The sequence below is a fragment of the Malus sylvestris genome, chromosome 17 (assembly GCF_916048215.2).
Source record: "Malus sylvestris chromosome 17, drMalSylv7.2, whole genome shotgun sequence".
NCBI classification, from domain to species: domain Eukaryota; kingdom Viridiplantae; phylum Streptophyta; class Magnoliopsida; order Rosales; family Rosaceae; genus Malus; species Malus sylvestris.
In genome coordinates this window covers 33,428,731-33,451,347 of record NC_062276.1, presented here as the reverse complement: position 1 = coordinate 33,451,347, position 22,617 = coordinate 33,428,731, and the positions used below count along the sequence as shown (strand labels likewise).

At 39.0% G+C, this 22,617-nt stretch overlaps 1 protein-coding gene, 1 long non-coding RNA gene and 1 pseudogene across 2 annotated transcripts; 1 reads left to right on the top strand and 2 right to left on the bottom strand.

Moving 5' to 3' along the window:
• Positions 1–297: 297 nt before the first annotated feature.
• Positions 298–5,751, bottom strand: LOC126610998 (aspartic proteinase 36-like; annotated as a pseudogene).
• A 3,120-nt stretch (positions 5,752–8,871) lies between these two features.
• LOC126611987 (aspartic proteinase 36-like) lies at positions 8,872–12,584 on the bottom strand (the record flags this gene model as incomplete). The annotated part of the gene is made up of 9 exons (XM_050280274.1): positions 8,872–9,189; positions 9,296–9,367; positions 9,467–9,539; positions 9,659–9,755; positions 9,836–9,906; positions 10,009–10,174; positions 10,273–10,497; positions 10,720–10,949; positions 12,444–12,584. Coding segments are annotated over 9 exons (1,218 nt in total), but the record flags the coding sequence as incomplete, so codon positions are not given.
• Positions 12,585–16,564: 3,980 nt separating this feature from the next.
• LOC126610999 (uncharacterized) lies at positions 16,565–17,178 on the top strand. Its single transcript, XR_007618661.1, has 2 exons — positions 16,565–17,017; positions 17,088–17,178. It is a non-coding gene; the product is annotated as an uncharacterized LOC126610999 (long non-coding RNA).
• Positions 17,179–22,617: the final 5,439 nt, after the last annotated feature.

Here is a 22,617-nt window from a genome sequence, read left to right as displayed (position 1 = left end):
ATTTCCATGCCAGCCAATCGAGTCTCAATCGATGGAGAGATTTTTTAATGTGATCAGAACACGGAGTAGTATATCATGTATCTTTGTACAAGTGGTAAGATTTTTTTGTTAAAATATTAATAATATAAAAAGTAAGATTTTCCATCACTTATATTATAATACGTAGAGTACCACTTGTATTACGAGTACAAAGAAAAAAAATTTCCAATCGACGGAAGTGAGGGTGGTTGTGAGATAATTGTAAAGCTACATTGGTAAAAGTTGACAAAATCCAAAGGCAAGTTGGTGGAAATTAGGTCAAAACTATAAACGGCATTCTTATAATTTGCCCAAAAATAAGTACGACTCGCTCTTTCCAGTCTTTGCATTTACATTCAAACTTCATTCGCTGTATTATTATTGACTACTATAAAATTGGGGGGAAGAAAAGTAAAAGATGGAGGAAGGCTAACTATCCCGAATTCCTGACGAGTGAAAACATAAAACACATGTCCTGCGGACCCTTTTCTATTGCTAATTTGCTATCTAGAAGAGGAGGATAGAAATCAAATCCTAAAGGGTTTTATTTCTCAGTGCACATAACATATACAATCTTGAATGCTGAAAGTTGTGCAAATCACATATACAGATTGAACAAATGAATCAAGAGGAGCACAGTCACAGTTTTTAGCAACTTGATTAGTGTGTCTCCTGATGAGCCACTGCTTCCACTTCGGTGTGTCGGGTGAAAAGCCGTAGAGAAATTCACCGGACATGAGCCTGAAAAGAAATACAACATTAGTGAGTATTTACCATAAACTCAACATACAAAAAAGTGTGTATGGGAAGCAAATTAGAAACGAAAACAGTAGTTTAATTAGACTTACAGTTGTAATTAGCCCATCCGAGTTGTTGACGGGCTAAATCATATACCACAATCTTATCTCTCAGAACAAGATCTGCAATCCAAGTTAAAAAACAAGTATAATAATAGTAAGAGTAAGACAATAAATACTGGAGCATTTTGCTGAAATTTTTAATAGTGTTGAGGCCTAACACTGTGAAGCCTCGGCTTGCTTCCCGAGTTTTCTTGAAACCTAGACACCACATAGCAGCACCAACCTGTAACCAATGGCATAGAACAAACCATTCAATTTACCACTACATACATCATTAGTACAATAATATTCATTTGCTTTGAACAAATAGCATTTTTTTTCTTCTTTTGGTTAGGAAACCTTACATGAGATCCTGAATATAGCAGGTAGTCTTGTGGTGTCAAAGTCATTGACGCAGCAGCTGCAAAGTTGAGTGTGACCGAAGGAAATGACTTCCCCAAACTGAAAGGTTAATGGAAATACATTATGTCATTGCGTTTTCTTTAAGAGAGTGACTCTATGTGAGAAAAAGAGAGAACTGACCTGGTGTAGATCAGATAACATTGTGACTTTGCTGAAATGATGGGAGACACAAACTTGGAAGCCGAAGTTATCTGCACAAACAACAAACACAAAATCAGTTTCGAACAAAGAATAGAGATTGAACAACCACATACTCAAGAAAGAGAGGGAAATGATATAAAAAAAAAAACAAAATATGCCAATGTGGTTCCAGTGTCAACAACGGTAACTCGATCATCTGATGTTCTGAAAGCTGCTGGATCAATGGGCAAGATTTGCCCATTGACTGCAATGCTTTCAAGGTTGATTTCATAATAAGACTTTCTGAAATAGAAATTAAAACTAGTTATGTTAACTCAAAAAGGTGAAATATTCATCAAAAGATCCAATTAAACAAAAAAGTTCAAGGATAGAGTGCTTACTTGGGGACAAGGGGAGTATACACAATACTCGGCTCCAAAATCTTCCCCAGTACAAGTGTACCTCCACCATCGCGATCTCCCTTTAAACAGTGGGAGAAGACATTCAGAGTTATCCCTCGAGAGGATAACTGTGATACGACAGACAATGGACCTTGGCTTAATCCCAATATCCCATTGAGTGAAAGCTCGGTCTCAGCGAAAAGACCGGACACCGTGGTAGAACACCTGATTCAGAAAATATCCAGGAAATAATGTTCACAACATCATCGTCCTTTGCTATACTATCTATGTGGCAACACTACCAGGCAAAGTACACTAAATAAAGTATACCTCAATTTAGCATTAATTCTAACAATTAAGCTCTAATAGAGAGATGCTGAGCATTTTCAATTTGAGCCAATTAGTAATAAACGGATGCTATGAAATTTTATTATTTATTTTACTCACCCGAAAATAATGGGTGTTGAAGATCCATGTGCACCTTGGGAGTGCACCGGAATCATATCAAGAGAAAACTCATCTGATATGAAATAACCGGTGGCTTCTTCTCCGCCCATATACGAAATACTATACTCACAGTTGTTGCTCTCGTCAGAGCAATGTTTGCACCTTCTGTCCGAACAAGGGAGCAGTCCCGCAGTAGAGGAATTGTCATAGTCATAGAGACTAATTGGAGTCTGTCAAACATGTTAAAGTGCACTTAGGAAAACAAAATAACCGAGAAGATTAGCATTGAAACAAAACTCCGGTAAACATATACATAGTCAGTCATGACCTCAATCCAAACAATAAATTACAGTTCAATACTATTAACTACATTGAAGGATTTGAGAAAACGAAGAAGAAAAGAGGAACATGAAGCAAGAAAATGAAAGGCTTTGTATTCAGTAAAAAGAAATCAGGAACAAATCAAATGAGCTGCAGAGCTATTTATACAACTAGAATCTAAGCTTTACTTAGCTCGGAAGCCTTTAACTAATTATGTAACCTCTTGTAACTAACACTTGTAACCACTCTAACGAACTGAACCAGTTACATAAGGCCATATACAAATAATCACTTATAACCACCCCCTCCCCCCAGAAAAACAAATCTCAAGTGGGGAACCCCAGTTTTGAGATTAACACATTTTCTCACAAACACAGGACTATGCAATCCCTTTGTTAGAATGTCTGCAACCTGTGGGCATGTACTGAACAATACTATCATCCTTCTCCAGGTTACGGCTGAATATGATGTCTGGACAGATCCATTTGTGAAGACAATGGACAATCTGGAAGATTTCTTAACTGGCTCTGATTGTGGGAATTGGACATATCGAACAGCACGCGAAAAACAACCTCTACTTTTAGACCCACAAAAGGTGGCTCTGCTAAACAGAGGACTATGAAGTCCCAACATCTCTGTAGACTTTTGATGAAATTCACCAAAACAGCTGCTATGTATGGGAGTTGTACACATTGAAATGGAGCCTGTTGATTTCTGGACTGAGAGCTGGATGCGTTTGTGGACTGAGAAGGAAAGGGTCTCAGGGACTATCCGACAATACTATAAGCATTAGGCATTGAAACTAGAGATTGGGGTTGAGGATAAACAGGAGCATTAGGAATGTAGCATGAGGTGGAATCATATTCATACCAGAAAATAATTCAAAGAGACCATGTGCTTTCATCATTGAGCGGCTTCAGGAAACTTTATTCCAGAAAACCAAAACCAGACAAATGAATGCAGGGATTACCCTTCAAGGGATTTACTTGCTCAGGATTACGCTTTGTGGGATTTACCCTTTGAGAAAATGAAAAGAATAAAAGAGGAATAGGAAGTAAGAGAATCAAAGGCTTTGTGTTCAGTAAAATGAAATCAGGAATCGTTACAAATCAAACGAGCTATTTATACAACTTAGAGTGTAAGCTTACTTAGGTAACAAGTCATACGCCCTTTGTAGCCCCCTCGCAAACACTTCTAACAATCTAATGACCTGGACCAGTTGCATAAGGCAATATACAACCAACCACTAAGGACACTTGCCAATAAATACATCAATATCTACGACAATAGACAATTAATTTTGTACCAGTCGGAAAATGTGTCTAAACTGTTGTAGCAGAGATTTGAACTGGCAAAGTTTAAAAAATTTTAAAAAAAATAGCATACAATGAAAGAAAAACAAAACAAAAACTTACCCCAAGTCCAGTAAATCGAGGGCATACATTGCAGGAACTGCAGGAAACCCAAAACATCTCACTTCCCGTGTCAATCAACACATGGAACTCTCTTGGTGGAGAGCCTATTTTCACCTTCGTCAAATAGATCCTAGATTCATAAAATCATGCAAGAAAATTTGTCATTGACTTTCTATACAATTAAAATTTTGATAGAAGGTAATTAGAGACTAAAATAGAAGAAAAATATGATATAAAAACTAGCCATATTTATGTCTGAGAAAATTTATGTAAGTTATGTATGGTGCTACCTCAAATTGCTGTAACTTTCTACAAAATCTAGACAAAAGTTACACGAGTAGAATGTGAAAAGGTAGTGACACAAATTGCTATAATTATGCCTGTTCCTACACAACAGCCTTCAACATATAGATAGGATCAATTTCCAGCAATCAAATAAGTAAATGTCCTGCACAGTTTGAAGCAAGAAAGACCTAAAACTGAGATTACCTGTCCGCTAAACCTTACCGTACAAAACACAGTATAAAGGATGAAAAGATTACCCGATGGGATAGTGGATATGTTTTGGTAGGGTGACCGACACGTTTACAAGCCCGCCCAAAAACTGGTGGTGCCTGACCGTGTCCTGTGCTTGGAGCTGCTCTAGCTCGACATGGGGATTCATTGGAAAGGCTCTATGTAGATGAAAAATATTTCCGGCAGTGACACCAAAGATAGAAATGACAACCACCAAGGCAGAAAGCATGGAGGCTCCCCTTCTCCTAAGCAAACGAAAAAATTAATCAATCTGAAATGTCGTATAGGGTCTATGGATGCAGTTACTAAGTGATCATAAAGCTAATTTACTAGTCCCCCATTTGGGTACATGCTCATGTATATCATCTTAATACATGATACATGCATATAATTTCATATTAGCATTTTTCTGCTTTCCTTACTTCACATATGCAAATAATTACATCACGTATACTAGAACATAATTAACTGGTGCCACAGTGCAGGAACTGAGGTAAGATCATCTTGTTCGACTCTCAGCTACTGAGTATAATTATCCCCAACAAATTAATATAGAATCAGGAAGACTTAAATCATTGAGTAAGGTGCCTAATTTCCAAAACCATGGCCACAGAATAAGCCACAACGGCTCCACGAGCTATCAAGATTAAATCTTTAAGAAAGGCGCCTCTCTCAAATGTTTTAAGGGCTTAACAGCCAGACAAGGTACGTGTCAGTAACATATCAATCAAGATGTAAATGTCAGAGAAATACGACTAGCTAGCATAGAAAGCTTGCTCATCCACCAAATTAAACTGCTCAAAGAGAGCAATAGGACGTCATTCATGTTCAGCAAACAAGAAAAGTCCAGATTGCATTTCAAGCATGCATGTTCTTACAAAATCATCATCACAGCCAATACTACATCTAGTTTCATCAAACACTGGTAACCAATTTCTCAAATACCTGACAATGTACAGATTCTGCAACTCCATTTTCTCTATGCGAGCAGCGGACTACCACCTCCCGGCTTCCATCTGGACTGGTGACTAGATTTGCATTATAATTCCTTTCGGTAGTTGGCATTAGTTACTTTTTTAAAGCATAGAGGGGCTTGTTGGACGTTGGACCATAATCCAATGGTTAATAGGTCTACACAGTTAATTTAAGAATTGATTGGAATATAAATAAGATTAGGATTTAGTTAATAGCTATAGCTTATACCTCAAGTAAAGTTAATATATTTCGGATTTCCTTGGGGAAAATGGCTCCTAATTCTATCCTATTTGGAATGAGATTTGGTGTATCAATTATCCTTGGACTGCAAGGAATTCTAATGACATTATTATGGGAAGATTCATTAGGGTTAAGTTCATATAAATACAAGGCTAAGGTCCCTGCTCACAACACACAAAAAACTCATATGAACACCCTATTAGTTCGAGTATAAAGGAGTGTTGAGTGTGCATAAGACTTTGGTCAACTAACACATTATTCCTCAGGATTCCAATACGATTTCCACTGAAGGAGAAGTCCATGGTTGAGCCTATTTCGCACGGTTCTATCAAAGATGGTTGATCTTTCCTACATGCCATGTTGACTTCAAGTACTTTATCAATTGAGCATAATTTATGAATTCTTTCAAGTTAGTGTTTTTAGTTGTTTATGAAATATATAAAGTCTAACCGTTGGTATCAGAGCAGGTCATAATACAACTAAAGACCTACTCGGTAAACCCTAAAAATTGATGTCTTAAATCGATGACATGTTTTAAGTTTTGCTCAATTTCCATACTCATGTTTCACGGCAAAAAGAAATTGGTTTATTATGTGAATTATGTTGTAACCTAAATTTCATATTGAAATTTGAGATAGCTATATATATTAAAACTTGTCCTTTGACTTGAAGGAATATTATAGACTAATAATTAATATTGCATCCTGTTTCGATTTCATTATCCTATTGAGTTTATATATGTTTATTAGCTTTATCACAACTACCTTAATTAATTGAGTCTCCTATGTGGTTGTGGCAATATAATTTGGGATGTTAAAATTAGAAAGTTATGAAAAAAGCATTAAGTATATTCGTCATGATTTGGAAGTTTTTGAAGTTGGCATATGTATGTATTCAATGGCTTGATGGCAAACCCTATTTAGCCACATACATATTTCGGCAAAAGGTAAACATTTTTCTATAAAGTTATAAACCTATTAGTTTCCTTTTTTATTTTTGTCGACACATAGAATTTCGGGAATGGCATATGGCATATATAACTTTTATTTTATCATGTTTGTTTGGTTGAAGCCTAAACCCTAATAAATATAACATATATGTGTGAATATGACTACGAGAGAGATGGAAAATCAATCTTGGAAGCGATGGTGATATCCCAAAAGATTTGATATTATACAGTGTCGAAAAGAAAATAATTTTTAGAATTTTGGTAGCAAAATTCCAAGCATTAAGAAGGGTAATGTCGGTCCCACCTCAGATTATTTTCGGACTTCCAAATCCCCTCCATATAACATTTATTTTATCATGCTTGTATTCCCAGAAAAAGGATTTAAGGTTATTGTATATTTTTTGGCAACATAGAGAATTTAAGGATGTTAATAAGCGTTAATAATATGTGGCAACCCACACTTTGCTTTAACATATGGTTTTGACTTGGTTTCCTTGTTCAAGTTTTTTGATAAATTACTTTTTGGAGATTCTGGGTACTATTAATGTAAATTGTGTTTCAGGTTCTTGGTTAGTTCACATCCATTGTAAGTCTTAATATGTGTATAAATATACGAAAAATCTGATAGCATGAAAGCGGTAATTTAAAGTGATTTTGATTACCTTTTATTCATTAAGTTTCTATTATATGCTATCAGTGGTATTTGCAGCCTTGCAATTCATATGCACACATGTAAATCTCATGTTTGTCTACAGTGATAAGTAATCGAAGAACAACAAAGCAAAAGGCTCAACATTTTTAACAACAAAACCAACGAAGCAGCACAACGACAGAAAATAGAATCCCAGGTGAAGAGAAACAGGCGGCGAAAAATGAATGAACTTGAGGTATGCGAGAGAGGAAAGCGGAAAGAAATATCTGGAACAACAGAAGCCAAAGCACCCAGCGATGAAAGACACGTAGAACCATAAGGGCAAAACGGTCTTATTACTGTAGAAATGCAGAACCGAAACGGAGAGGACGAAAAATTTGAGGGGCAATTTCGCCACTTTCCTAGTAATGAACAGTAACTGAGAGTTTGGGTTTTAGTATATATAAATATTGGTAAATTAAATATGGGGCATTTTCAAATTTGGGTTTTACTTGGATATTTAGAATTAGATGGATTTTTATCTAGTGAATAAGAGTTGCAATGGTTTATATCTAAAGAACCATAGGTGTACTTTTATGTCATTAGAAATGTACCAAAGCAATTGAGCTTCAAATTGCAAAAGAATCTGCAAGGGAAATATAATAAAGTCAGACTATATGTTATGCCTATATATAGTAAAGTCGGACTATATAATACAGTCAGACTGCATATCATGTTCTTTTGTTAACCTGCTCATTACTCTAATGATTTGTGTAGTGATTTTTTTTTTCTCTAGCTCGATCGGTTTAACATTAAGGAAATTACTTTAAACATGGCGAAGGCGAATTACGATGACTTGGAAGAATGAACTGAAACAGAAAATTAGAAGCACTGCCAACCTCACTACATGCTAAAGAAGGCAATAGCAGCACTACTAAGTTGAGCCACATGCATGTGCGTGTATATAATGCTTCAATTTTTGTACTGTGTCCACGCATTTCTCTACCTTTTGTGTCCATGCATTTCTCTACCTTTTGTGCTTAAGGTCTCTCTTCTCTGTAGAGGAAAAGATGCGGTTGTACGAACAAACATAAAATTATTCATATATAATATATGATATGTTCTCTATGGTGACTGGATTCATGAATTTTGGTCAACAAACAATACGAGCATGGAGAAATCTATCTTTGTTTGGTCAGTACATCAATGAAACCTTTCCCGTTCCCTCTTTTTCAAATCATTCTTTTGCCGGTTGTTGTTGGAATCATAGGAAGGCTACGGGCCCCAGTATCTTCCCTAATCTAAGCAATGGCAATACAAGGCAGAGTACCGCCTAGCTCCGGATGCTAGTTCAGAACTTTTGATAGAAGGTTTCCTGGTTGCATTGTGAATAGTGAAAGTTATGTAAAATTAATATCCAATGGTGACTGTTCTGTTGTTGAGTAATTTCAGTTTCACTTTAATTATGCTTGATTATTTTATCTTTAATTCACTGTATTATTATTGACTACTATAATATTGGGGAGAAGAAAAGTAAATGATGGAGGAAGGCCAACTATCCCGAATTCCTGACGAGTGAAAACATAAAACACATATCCTGTGGACCTTTTTCTATTGCTAATTTGCTATCTCGAAGAGGAGGATAGAAATCAAATCCTAAAGGTTTCTCAGTGCACATAACATATACAAGCTTGAATGCTGAAAGTTGTGTAAATCACATATACAAGCTTGAATGCTGAAAGTTGTGTAAATCACATATACAGATTGAACAAATGCATCAAGAGGAGTACAGTCACAGTTTTTAGCAACTTGATTAGTGTGTCTCTTGATGAGCCACTGCTTCCACTTCGGTGTGTCGGGTGAAAAGCCGTGGAGAAATTCACCGGTGATGAGCCTGAAAAGAAATACAACATTAGTGAGTATTTACCATAAACTCAACATACAAAAAAGTGTGTATGGGAAGGAAATTAGAAACGGAAAGGGTAGTTTATTAGACTTACAATTGTACTTAGCCCATCCGAGTTGTTGATGGGCTAAATCATATACCACAATCTTATCTTTCAGAACAAGATCTGCAATCCAAGTTACAAAGCAAGTATAATAATAGTAAGAGTAAAGACAATAAATACTGGAACATTTCGCCGAAATTTTTAAAAGTGTTGAGACCTAACCTCCTAACACTGTGAAGCCCCGGCTTGCTTCTTGAGTTTTCTTGAAACCTAGACACCACATAGCAGCACCAACCTGAATAGAACAAACCATTTAATTTACCATTCCATACATCATTAGTACAATAATATTCATTTTCTTTGAATAAATAGCATCTTTTTTTCTTTTTTTTTCTTTTGGTTAGGAAACCTTACATGAGATCCTGAATATAGCAGGTAGTCTTGTGGTGTCAAAGTCATTGACGCAGCAGCTGCAAAGTTGAGTGTGACCGAAGGAAATGACTTCCCCAAACTGAAAGGTTAATGGAAATACATTATGTCATTGCGTTTTCTTTTAGAGAGTACTGTGTGTGAGAAAAAGAGAGAACTAACCTGGTGTAGGTTAGATAACATTGTGACTTTCCTGAAATGATGGGAGACACAAAGTTGGAAGCCGAAGTTATCTAAACAAACAACAAAACACAAAATCAGTTTCGAACAAGGAATAGAGATTGCACAACCACATACTCAAGAACGAGAGGGAAATGATATAAAAGAAAACATACCGCACGAACAAGAGGTTCATATGCCTCTTCTACAAAATATGCCAATGTGGTTCCAGTGTCAACAAAGGTAACTCGGTCATCTGATGTTCTGAAAGCTGCTGGATCAATGGGCAAGATTTGCCCATTAACTGCAATGCTTTCAAGGTTGATTGCATAATAAGACTTTCTGAAATAGAAATTAAAACTATTTATATTAACTCAAAAAGATGAAATATTCATCAAAATTTCCAATTAAACAAAAAAGTTCAAGGATCGAGTGCTTACTTGGAGACAAGGGGAGTATACACAATACTCGGCTCCAAAATCTCCCCCAGTACAAGTATACCTCCACCATCGCCATCTCCCTTTAAACAGTGGGAGAAGACATTCGGAGCTATCCCTCGAGATGATAACTGTGATACGACAGACAATGGACCTTGGCTTAATCCCAATATCCCATTGAGTGAAAGCTCGGTCTTGGCCAAAAGACCGGACACCGTGGTAGAACACCTGATTCAGAAAATATCAAGGAAATAATGTTCACATCAACATCGTCTTTTGCTATACTAGCTATGTCGCAACACTACCAGGCAAAGTACACTAAATAAAGTATACCTCAATTTAGCATTAATTCTAACAGTTAAGCTCTAATAAAGAGATGCTGAGCATTTTCAATTTGAGCCAATTGGTAATAAGCAGATGCTATGAAATTTTATTATTTATTTTACTCACCCGAAAATAATGGGTGTTGAAGATCCATGTGCAACTTGGGAGTGCACCGGAATCATATCAAGAGAAAACTCATCTGATACGAAATAACCGGTGGCTTCTGCTCCGCCAATATACGGAATACTATACTCACAGTGGTTGCTCTCGTCAGAGCAATGTTTGCACCTTCGGTCCGAACAAGGGAGCAGTCCCGCAGTAGAGGAATTGTCATAGTCATAGAGACTAATTGGAGTCTGTCAAACATGTTAAAGTACACTTAGGAAAACGAAATAACAGAGAAGATTAGCATTGAAACAAAACTCCGGTAAACATATACATAGTCAGTAATGACCTCAATCCAAACAATAAATTACACTTCAATACTTTAACTACATTGAAGGATTTGAGAAAATGAAGAAGAAAAGGGAACATGAGGCAAGAAAAAGAAAGGCTACGCATTCAGTAAAAAGAAATCAGGAATCTTTACAAATCAAATGAGCTGCAGAGATATTTATACAACTAGAATCTAAGCGTTACTTAGCTCGGAAGCTTTTAACTAATTATGTAACCTCTCCTAACAAACACTTCTAACCACTCTAACGGCCTGAACCAGTTACACAAGGCCATATACAAATAATCACTTATCACTACCCCGCCCCCGCCCCCCCTTCCCCCCAGAAAAACAAATCTCAAATGGGGAACCCCAGTTTTGAGATTAGCACATTGTCTCACAAACACAGGACCATGCAATCCCTTTGTTAGAAGGTCTGCAACCTGTGGGCATGTACTGAACAATACTATCATCCTTCTGAAGGTTACGGCTGAACATGATGTGTGGACAGATCCATTTGTGAAGACAATGGACAATCTGGAAGATTTCTTAACTGGTTCTGATTGTGGGAATTGGACATATCGAACAGCACGCGAAAAACAACCTCTACTTTTAGACCCACAAAAGGTGGCTCTGCTAAACAGAGGACTATGAAGTCCCAACATCTCTGTAGACTTTTGATGGAAGTTCACCAAAACGGCTGCTATATATAGGAGTTGTAGACATTGAAATGGAGCCTGTTGATTTCTGGACTGAGAGCTGGATGCGTTTGTGGACTGAGAAGGAAAGGGTCTCAGGGACTATCCGACAATACTATAAGCATTAGGCATAGAAACTAGATCTTTGGGTTGAGGATAAACAGGAGCATTAGGCATGTAGCTTGCATGAGGTGGAATCATACTCATAGCAGAAAATAATTCAAAGAAACCATGTGCTTTCATCATTGAGCGGCTTCAAGAAACTTTATTCCAGAAAACCAAAACCAAACAAATGAATGCAGGGATTACCCTTCGTGGGATTTACCTGCTCCGGATTACTCTTTGTGGGATTTACCCTTTGAGAAAATGAAAAATATAAAAGAGGAATAGGATGTAAGAGAATGAAAGGCTTTGTGTTCAGTAAAACGAAATCAGGAATCGTTACAAATCAAACGAGCTAACAAGTCATACGCCCTTTGTAACCTCCTCGCAAACACTTCTAACACTCTAATGACCTGGACCAGTTGCATAAGGCAATATACAACCAACCACTAAGGACACTAGCCAATAAATACACCAACATCTACGACAATAGACAATTAATATTGTACCAGTCTGAAAATCTCTCTAAACTGTTGTAGCAGAGATTTGAACTGGCAAAGTTTAAAAACTTAAAAAAAAATAGCATACAACGAAAGAAAAATAAAACAAAAACTTACCCCAAGTCCAGTAAATAGAGGGCATACATTGCAGGAACTGCAGGAAACCCAAAACACCTCACTGCCCGTGTCAATCAACACATAGAACTCTCTCGGTGGAGAGCCTATTTTCACCTTCGTCAAATAGATCCTAGATTCATAAAATCATGCAAGAAAATTTGTCATTGACTTTCAATAAAATTAAAATTTTGGTAAAACCTAATTAGAGACTAAAATAGAAGAGAAATATGATATAAGAACTCGCCATATTTATGTCTGAGAAAATTTATATAAGTTATATATGGTACTACCTCAAATTGCTATAACTCTCTACAAAATCTAGACAAAAGTTACACGAGTAGAATGTGATAAGGTAGTGACACAAATTGCAATAATTATGCGTGTTCCTATGCAACAGCCTCCAACATATAGATACGATCAATTTCCAGCAATCAAATAAATAAATGTCCTGCGCAGCTTGAAGCAAGAAAAACCTAAAACTGAGATTATCCGTCCGCTAAACCTTACCATACAAAACACAAGGATAAAGGATGAAAAGATTACCCGATGGGATAGTGGATATGTTTTGGTAAGGCGACCGACACGTTTACAACCCCGCCCAAAAACTGGTGGTGCCTGACTCTGTCCAGTGCTTGGAGCTGCTCTAGCTCGACATGGTGATTCATTGGAAAGGCTCTATGTAGATGAAAAAAATTTCCGGTAGAGACACCAAATATAGAAATGACAACCACCAAGGCAAAAAGCATGGAGGCTCCCCTTCTCCTAAGCAAACGAAAAAATTAATCAATCTGAATGGATGCAGTTACTAAGTGATCATAAAGCTAATTTACTAGTTCCCCATTTGGGTACATGCTTATGTATATCATCTTAATACATGATACATGCAAATAATTTCATATTAGCAATTTTCTGCTTTCCTTACTTCACACATGCAAATAATTTCATCACGTAAACTAGAACATAATTAACTGGTGCCACGGTGCAGGAACTGAAGTAAGATCATCTTGTTCGACTCTCAGCTATTGAGTATAATTATCCCCAACAAATTAATATAGAATCAGGAAGACTTATAAATCTTTGAGTAAGATGCCTAATTTCCAAAACCATGGCCACAGAATAAGCCACAATGGCTCCACGAGCTATCAAGATTAAATTTTTCAGAAAGGCGCCTCTCTCAAATGTTTTTAAGGGCTTAACAGCCAGACAAGGTACGTGTCAGTAACATATCAATCAAGATGTAAATGTCAGAGAAATACGACTAGCTAGCACAGAAAGCTTGCTCATCCACCAAATTAAACTGCTCAAAAAGAGCAATAGGACGTCGTTCATGTTCACCAAACAAGTAAAGTCCAGATTGCATTTCAAGCATGTTCTTACAAAATCATCATCACAACCAATACTACATCTAGTTTCATCAAACTCTGGTAACCAATTTCTCAAATACCTGACAATGTACAGATTCTGCAACTCCATTCTCTATGCGATTGCAGCAGACTACCACCTCCCGGCTTCCATCTGGACTGGAGACTTTAGATTTGCATTATAATTCCTTAGTGGAAATGTGGTTTACGGTTTCCAGTCTGTTCTGTTGAACTAGCTAGCTTTTTATTAAAGACCCTTCCAAAAATAAACCTCACAAAGCAAGGCTGAAAGGCATAAACACCGCTCGATCATGAAATTGAGAACGCAATTAAGTTTTGAATTGAAAATAATGAAATTAATATCGGACAAAAATAGATTATGGTAGTTGTGTGCTTGTTGCTTTTTGTATATATGGTAAGATTCTTATTTCTTCCTCAGAGAGCGGGAGAGAGAGAGAGAGAGAGAGAGAGAGAGAGAGAGAGAGAGAGAGAGAGAGAGAGAGAGAGAGAAAGAGAGAGAGAGCATGAGAAAAGCCCGGGAAAGTTTCTTATTTTAACTTCTGTTGTATTTTGTAGCTTTATATTTGTGGGTGCACAAAGTGGAAATTTTTCTTCTGCAGCAAGTGCAAGTCCTCAGCCTTGAAGAGCTTGGTAAATGGATTGGATTGGAGAGCTAGCTTTTAGCCCAAATTTGAGAAGGGTCTCTAACTTTGGGGTCCATCATTTTCCAGAATTGTCAATTGAAGCTTTGAAGCTTCTTTTGTTAATCCTAAACAGAAACAGGCCTTCTCCTCTCTGCTAGTAGTACATACATATTATATAAAGGGGGAACTCATTTGAATGGGGACCTATATGTATTGTGGTCCTGTACCTACTTTTTGAGTTTTTGTTTGCCTTTTCGGCTTTTAAGGATTGACGACATTTTCTGGTGTTCCTACCACCCTTACCTTTCCCTCCAGTTAAAAACTGAAAGCCTACTATAATCCACAGTCACTCCCTCCCCTTCTGCTCCTAGCATAGCTTTTTACTCTTTCACTGTTCATGTATGTGCGTGTGAGCGTGAGCGTGTTTGTGTGTTTGTGTATATATGCATAAATTACCAAGTCGTAGGATTGCATTAGTTATAATTTACATTTGATTTGTTAAGTAAACGGATTATCCTTCATTAGTTATAATTTACATGCGATTTTCCTTTTCTCTTCAATTAATTTATATGACCATTTGAAGCAACTCGACTCTTGATAACATGAGAAAAGAAAATCCGTGGAAAAGAATTAACCCTATGTTTGTGCTTTTGGTCCCAATTTCCACAACTGTCCCTTTAAGCTTTTGAGCTTCAACTTCTTTTACCCAATTTCAATAGAAACAAAAACAGAAAGAGGCCTCTTAAAACACTCCCTTCTTTTGAATTTTTTTTTTGTCTTTTAAGGACCCTATGAAGATGCTGGGTGGAAACTAAGTTGTGGTTATTTCTCTCCGTTTCAACTTTGACGCATGCAGTAGCATGGCATTCTTTGCCGGGCTAGAATAAACTTGTATCCTAATTTGTAAATTGTTGAGAATGTGAATCTTAGAAGGTGATAGTTTTTGGATCTTCCTCAGTGCAAAGGAGGGTCTAGAGAGAGGTGATTATTAGATGATCTATCTTGGAGACGGTGTAGCAATTTGAGATTGCTTGCATATCTTGGGCAGAACCACAAAACTTCTTAGTGACATTGTCCGTGACTCAACCCAATTTCCACAACTGCTTCTTTAGCTTTTAAGCTTCTTTAACTTTTTTTACCGTTTATATGTAATTTAACAGAAACATAAATATAAATGGGCCTCTTAAAACTCTCTCCTCTTTGTTTTTATTTTATTTTTTATTTATTTTTTTTGTCTTTTTAAGGAGCCTTGCTTAACTGACGAAACTAATTTGTGGTCATTTCTCTCCGTATCAACTTTGATGCATGTAGTAGCCTTCTCTGCCAGACTAGGACAAACCTAATTTGTGAATTGTTGAGTGGTTAGTTATAAATCTATTATCTATTTCTATTATATATAAACCCAACACAAAGTGAATTTTGGTGTCATAATGCTTTACCAAAAAAATATTGGACAAAAATGCCCTCAAAACAAAAAACTTCAAAGGCATCCCAAAATAATGCAAGGGCATTTTCGTCATTTTAATAGTATTTTTTAATAATTAATGATTTTGTGGTTTTTTTTTAATTAGTACCTCACAATAGACTAACAATAATGTGATTCAATTTATCTATTTTTAAACACGTTCAAAACATCTTAAGAAGCGTGTAATGCCAATTATAAAAAAGATTATTCACACGCGGATAATAATGTGATTAAATTAGTTGTCATGTCACATCCCGACCCGGGGCGGATCACTTCCCGGGCCCGCTCCACCACCGTAGCATGATATTGTCCGCTTTGGACCCCGACCACGCCCTCACGGTTTTGTTTCTAGGAACTCTGTAAACACGGAATTCCTGCAATGAATGAGACAAGAACACGTGTACAAAATAATATTTGTATTAATGATTTAGGGGTTACAATCTCTTCTACGAATTTGGCCTCTGATTCTATCTTTGAAACGTGTAGATGTAGTGTTGTTGATCCAGGGGCCGTCGAGGCTTGATCTTGGACGAACAGATGATGAACGATGAACACCTTCTTCAAGGGCCGTCGGGGCTTTATCTTGAATGGGTGGAAGTTCTTCAAGGGGCGTTGGGGCTTGATCTTGAAGGAGGATTTCACGAAGAACGAAGAGGGCTTTCTTGATCCTTCGGGATTCGCTTGAGAGCTTCTAAGTTTCGAGGCTTCAAGGCTTTGGTGTGGTGTGACTTCTCTTCCAATTTGGGAGTAGAGAAAGTGTATGTAAAAAATCCTCCTTTGATTCTTTGATGGAGAAGCCTATTTATAGGCTTTGGGAATGAACCACCACCATCCATTTGTTTTGGTGGATGTTGTAGGTGAATTGGTGGATTGTTGTAGGTGAATTTGGGTGGAGGTTGTAGGTGAATTTGGATGGATTGTTGTAGGTGAATTTGGGTGTATGTTGTAGGTGAATTTGGGTAGGTGAATTTGGGTGGAGGTTGTAGGTGAATTTGGATGGATTGTTGTAGGTGAATTTGGGTGTATGTTGTAGGTGAATTTGGGTAGGATTGTTGTAGGTGAATTTGGGTGTATGTTGTAGGTGAATTTGGGTGAAGGTTGTAGGTGAATTTGGATGGATTGTTGTAGGTGAATTTGGGTGTATGTTGTAGGTGAATTTGGGTGAAGGTTGTAGTTTTAATGCAATGGTCAACATTTATTTCACTAAAATTTCAATGTTTACAAATGTAATTTTAATGTGATGGCTAACATTTATTTCAACGAAATTTCAATGTCTACAAATGCCCCCACTTCAAGGCGCGTAGTATACATGTGCTTGCCACGTGTAGAAGATGCGTTTTGAAGTCCCTTAATGTAGATGTCGATCCAAGGGCCGTTGAGGCTTGATCTTGAACTGGTCTGGGAGTTTCTTCAAGTGCCGTTAAGGCTTGTTCTTGAATTTTGTTTGAAATTTCTTCAAAGGCCGTTGAGGCTTGATCTTGGATGAAATTGGACCACAAGGAGCCTCACGTAGTAGACGATCCTTGGCTTTGATAATGGATGAATCGGCACGTATTTTGTTGTGCTTGTTGACTTTCCACAGCTTTGATCTTGAACTAGGCTGGAGGAGTTTTCTGGTTTCCTCCAACGGACTTTCCACAGACTTAATCTTGAACTGGATTTGACTCAAGGGTGGTGGACACTTGATCTTGAGTCAGGGTCGTTGAGGCTTGATTTCGAACTTAAACATGACCACGAGCAGTTTCAGGACATGCATGCTTTGAAAGATCAAGGAAGTTCGCAGCATTTTCATATGAACCCTGAGCAGTTTGGTCAACAGTATGATCTTCAAGATTGATGGGCTCTTCTTCCAGTTGGTGACTTGATCTTTAAGGATTATCGAGGCTTTGCTCTTCGGTGACGGTGCCAGCGAAGGGTTGTTAAAGCTTCTCGAGCCTTTTGGTTAGAGCAACGCTGTCCAGCTTGGATCTTTACTTGAACTCATCCGTCTGGATTGTGTGGTTATGCAGGGAAGGGCTTCATGCTTCATGATTTATTCCAGCTCGTTGTATTGCATTTTTCTCTGCTTGTTTCTTTTGCATAGCTGAAGCGGTGTGCAACCTTTTGCCTTTAAATGGTTCTTCGGAGCATAATCTCTCAGCGACTCACCCATGCTTGGCAGCTTCAGTGCAAAGCGCCGATGTTAACAGATCCACACTCCTGAAGCATTTGATGAGGGGATTCGAGACATATCAGCAGTTGAAGATGAGCACTCGAGAGCAACGCTAGGTAAGTAACCAGGCAAAGGTTCCGGGCAATCAGTTCCTGGTCGGACATTTAATTTCAGGTTCCGACTGATTGCATCCTTTCTCCTTGTTCAGCAGGCAAGAGCAAGGGCAAAGGAGAAGATGGGGGAAAAGCATGATATGAGATACCTTTGCTTTCGACCCCAGTGATATGAGATACTTTTGCTTTTGAAGAAGTAGCGGACGATCAGCACATGCATTCGTCGTGCTTGTCTCCATATGCTTCGATGCATCATCTTCATCTGCATCATCTTCACCTGCATCATCAGGAGCTTGAGTGGAGGTTCCGACATATTGCTTTCTTTATCCTTGTCTTCGCAGTGAAGAGGGAGGACAAAGAAAAGGATAGGGAGAAAGCATGCTATGAGATACTCTTGCTCTCAACCCCAATGATATGAGATACCTTTACTCTGGTGTGGCTTGGTTGAAGAGGCGTTTCTAGGGAGGAAGAAAACTGAGTTTTGGTTGCAGATGCCCTCGGCGAGGAAGAAAGGTCAGGCTGGATGTGTTTTCAGGGAGGAAGAAACTGAGTTTTGGTTGCAGATGTCTTCGGCAAGGAAGAAAGGGGTCAGGCTGGATGCGTGTCTTGCTATGGGATGGAGGTCGAATTATATGGTGAGCTCTCAACATCAAGTGGCAGGGCGAGCGTGGCCTTGTCACCCACGCTTGTCGGCAGAAGTGTGGTAGTTGGCATAATGGACCTCACGCGTTTTCAACTTTGTCAGTGATATCTGACAAAGTTGCACGTGATAGCCGAAAGCTGAGATTGTGTCTGAAAAGTGTCGACGGACTTTACGCAGGAAAATCCGGGTTTTGAAATTCGGAGAGTGGTGTCTCTTCGATTTACGAACGAATGGTTGTGCTGCTTCTCATTTTTAAGAGGTGTCAATTGTATTCAACACGCAAAATTTGAAGATTGCCTGCCCGTGAAAAATTATCTCTGCTACTCTTTGCTTCATCCAACCTTTTTCTTTTAGTATTTTTTGAAAATGGCTTCCCCTTTTAACATTTGCTTAGATTTGAGTCTTAGCAGTGACACAGGTGCACCGCGTCAGGGTAATGTATGGCGCCCGTCTTTTTTTTCTTCTAATGGCCCTCTTACAGTTGAGGACTCTGTGATGAGGGATGCAACCACGGCTACGGTTGTAGCTAGAAACCTCATCACTCCTAAAGATAATAGGATACTTTCACGACGATCCGATGAGTTAGCTGTTCAAGAGTCCCAGGCTCTCAGTGTCCAGTGTGCGAACTCTGTTTCCAACATGGGCCAACGCTTACTTGCTCGAACTCGCCAGGTTGAATCATTGACAGCCGAGGTGGCGGCTCTTAGTCAAGAGATTAGGCAGCTCAAGCGTGAGAATAGAGAGTTGCATGTGCTTGCAAATAGTTATTCGACGAGCATGAAGAGGAAGCTTGATCAGCTGACGGACTCCGAAGGTCGAATTCAAAGTGACCATCGGAAGTTTGTGGATGTATTCCGGAGGCACTTTTTGCCTTCGTCATCTGGAATTCAACCAAGTATTGAGGCTCCGAATAAGCTATCTTCAGTGCCTCCCTCCTTTAGGGTTCCACCGAGTACCAAGGCTCCAAGTACTGAGGCTTCACACAAGTGACATTCGTGAAGGCTTTTTTTTTTTTTTTTTTTTTTTTTTCATGTAATTTCTCGGAGATATTAATGGACATGCCTTATTTTATTCAGTATGTTGTGTTGAAACGCAAACAAAACGCATATCTGACTAAGATGCATTACTTCCCTATGCACCCACTTCCTTTTAGATGGTGACTAGTGCACCCATTTCTTTTTAGATGGTGACTGGAAGCATCATTTTGTCATCACCACCCATTTCCTTTTCCATTATTGACTTGCGAATAGTAATACACACTCGTGAGTGGCTTGACGATAGCACAGTTGGTTTTTTTTTTTTTTTTTGCCTTCCTCACTGCATTGCGTTCTTCTCGCATGCGGACCATCTTTTCACTTGCACAATCACCTTATCACAATCTTCATTGGATGCGGATTGCTTTTTTACACAGTCACTGTATCGCATGCGGATCACTGTTTGCACAGTCACTGCACTACATGCAAACCGGTTTTATTTGCAGCCTGTTGAGACCAATATATATATACACACGCATTCATACACACATGCATACATACATAGGGCATTGCGTAGTCTTTACATAGACACTGTACCAGCTTACTGCCCTGAATCTTAAATGCACTCTCCTGTTTCTTTGCTGCGACGTGCTCTTCTCGTCTGCCGTGTGGTGAGCTCGGTGTTGGACAAAAAGTGGTGCAGCTTCTTCAACCTCATCACCCTGCAGTCGGTCACGTCTATGTTCATCGTGTTCATCCGAAGTCTTCACTTCGGCAGAGGAAAAGCTCACCATCATCAAAATTAGGGCAGCAACAACAAACTTCATTATCCTGCAAGCTTCAGGGAGAGTTGCATGAGAGTATGAGGACGGAAGGATGAAGGACTGCAGCATGGTTGCTACAACCGCTCGGGCTTCCGTTTATCGTCCTCGACGGCGCTGCAAATGTTTCCACCAATGGAGAAGAGGAAGGAGGGCGCTGCCTTCACTCTGTGAGGTATGTTTTATTGCTGAGGACGGTTTGCCGCATATATAAATATATATATATTTTTTTTATTTTTTATATAGTGCTCTGTCAGGCTGAGATTGCTAAACCGGCGAAGAACCTAGGAAGGCATCAAAAGTCTGCTCTGCTTGACTCGGTCAGAGAAAGTGAATGCGAGTGCAGGTTCGAATGACAAGGCCGAGTTGCTTTCCCCGTCTTCAACCGCTGCAGCTTCATTCTTGTTGCTACAGGTTCGTCTTTGTTGTGGCTTGGAGAGAGAGACGTCGCTGCAAAGGAGAGAGAGAGAAACACCACATCTGGATTCAGATTTTGTGCATCTGCAGGTCTTCCTTTCGTTTGTGGGTGACTGTGCAACTTTTATGAGAGGAAGAAGAAGAGTCAACGGAAAAGAAGGTGTTTGCAGACGAGGTCGCGTGGCTGACTTGGAGGTCCACTTGCTTCGGGTGTGCGCACCATGTGTTGCAGGTGGGGTTTTGCTGTGTAATGCCTTTTGGTCACAGTTTTCCCTTGGTGGTGACGTTGGCGTAGTGCTCACCTTTGTAATATGGCTTTGTAACCAAATCATTTCTTTAAAGAAATAAAATATTCATATCTTGAATTGCTATTTATTCTTCAAAGTGTTTGTGTTTTTGTTGGTGATGTGACTGTACTTGAAGTTTTGAAGTTTCAAGTTGCCTACGTACCCCCGGTTGATGAGGGATCAAGTCATAACGTAGTTCAAATGAACGATGATTTTTTTTTTTTTATAATGATTTTGATGATGATTTTGCCGTACACAGTTTATGCTCTTGCGGGCCAGGAGCCTTGTGCCGTGTGCAGTTTAGGCTCATGCAGGCTAGGAGTCTGGTCGTCGCCTTTTAGGGGTAGTAACGCTTCAAGAATCTGCCATTGATGGGACCGATCTTCAAGCCGTCCTCTGCCATGATTAAGTAGGCGCCGCTTATGTAGACCTCTTGTATTACGTACGGTCCATCCCACTTTGATGTGAACTTGCTTTTTGTCTTGTGAGTTGTGATGATAGGCCTTCGTAATGCAAGGACGAGATCTCCAGTTTGGAAAGACCTTGGGCGGACCTTCTTGTTGAATGCTTTGGATAGCCGTGCTTGGTAGCATTCCAGGTGTTGTTGAGCTTCGAGCCTTCTTTCGTCAAGTGATTCCAACTCTTGAAGGCGCAACTTTGCATTCTCTTCATCAGTCAAACCTTCTTGTATAGCCATCCTAAGTGAGGGGATTTGACTTTCTAGCGGTAAAACAGCTTCCACGCCATATACGAGAGAATAAGGGGTAGCTTGGGTAGGAGTCCTATGCGTCGTCCTATATGCCCAAAGTGCTTCGCTTATTCTTTCATGCCAGTCCCTCTTTGTTCGGCCGATCACCTTCTTTAAGAGGTTGCACAATGTTTTGTTGAATGCTTCCGCGAGACCGTTGGCCGGAGCATGATACATGGAAGACTTGTGCTGCTTGAACTTGTATTTCTCACAGAGCTCGTCTACAAGTCGGTTGGAGAACTGTTTTCCATTGTCCGTGATAATGTAGCGAGGCACACCATATCTGTGGATGATATGTTCTTTGATGAAACGGACAACAGTTTCCTTTTTTACTTCCCTTAGGGGTATGGCTTCAGCCCACTTGGAAAAGTAATCTGTTGCAGCTAGGATGTAGGCTTCTCCTGCAGATGACTTTGGAGTAATTGGTCCCACGACGTCCAGTCCCCATGCATCGAATGGCCACGAAGCAGTTGTAGGGTGTAATGGTTCAGGTGGTTGATGTATGAAGTTGGCGTGGAATTGGCAAGCTTGGCACCTTTTGGCATGTTC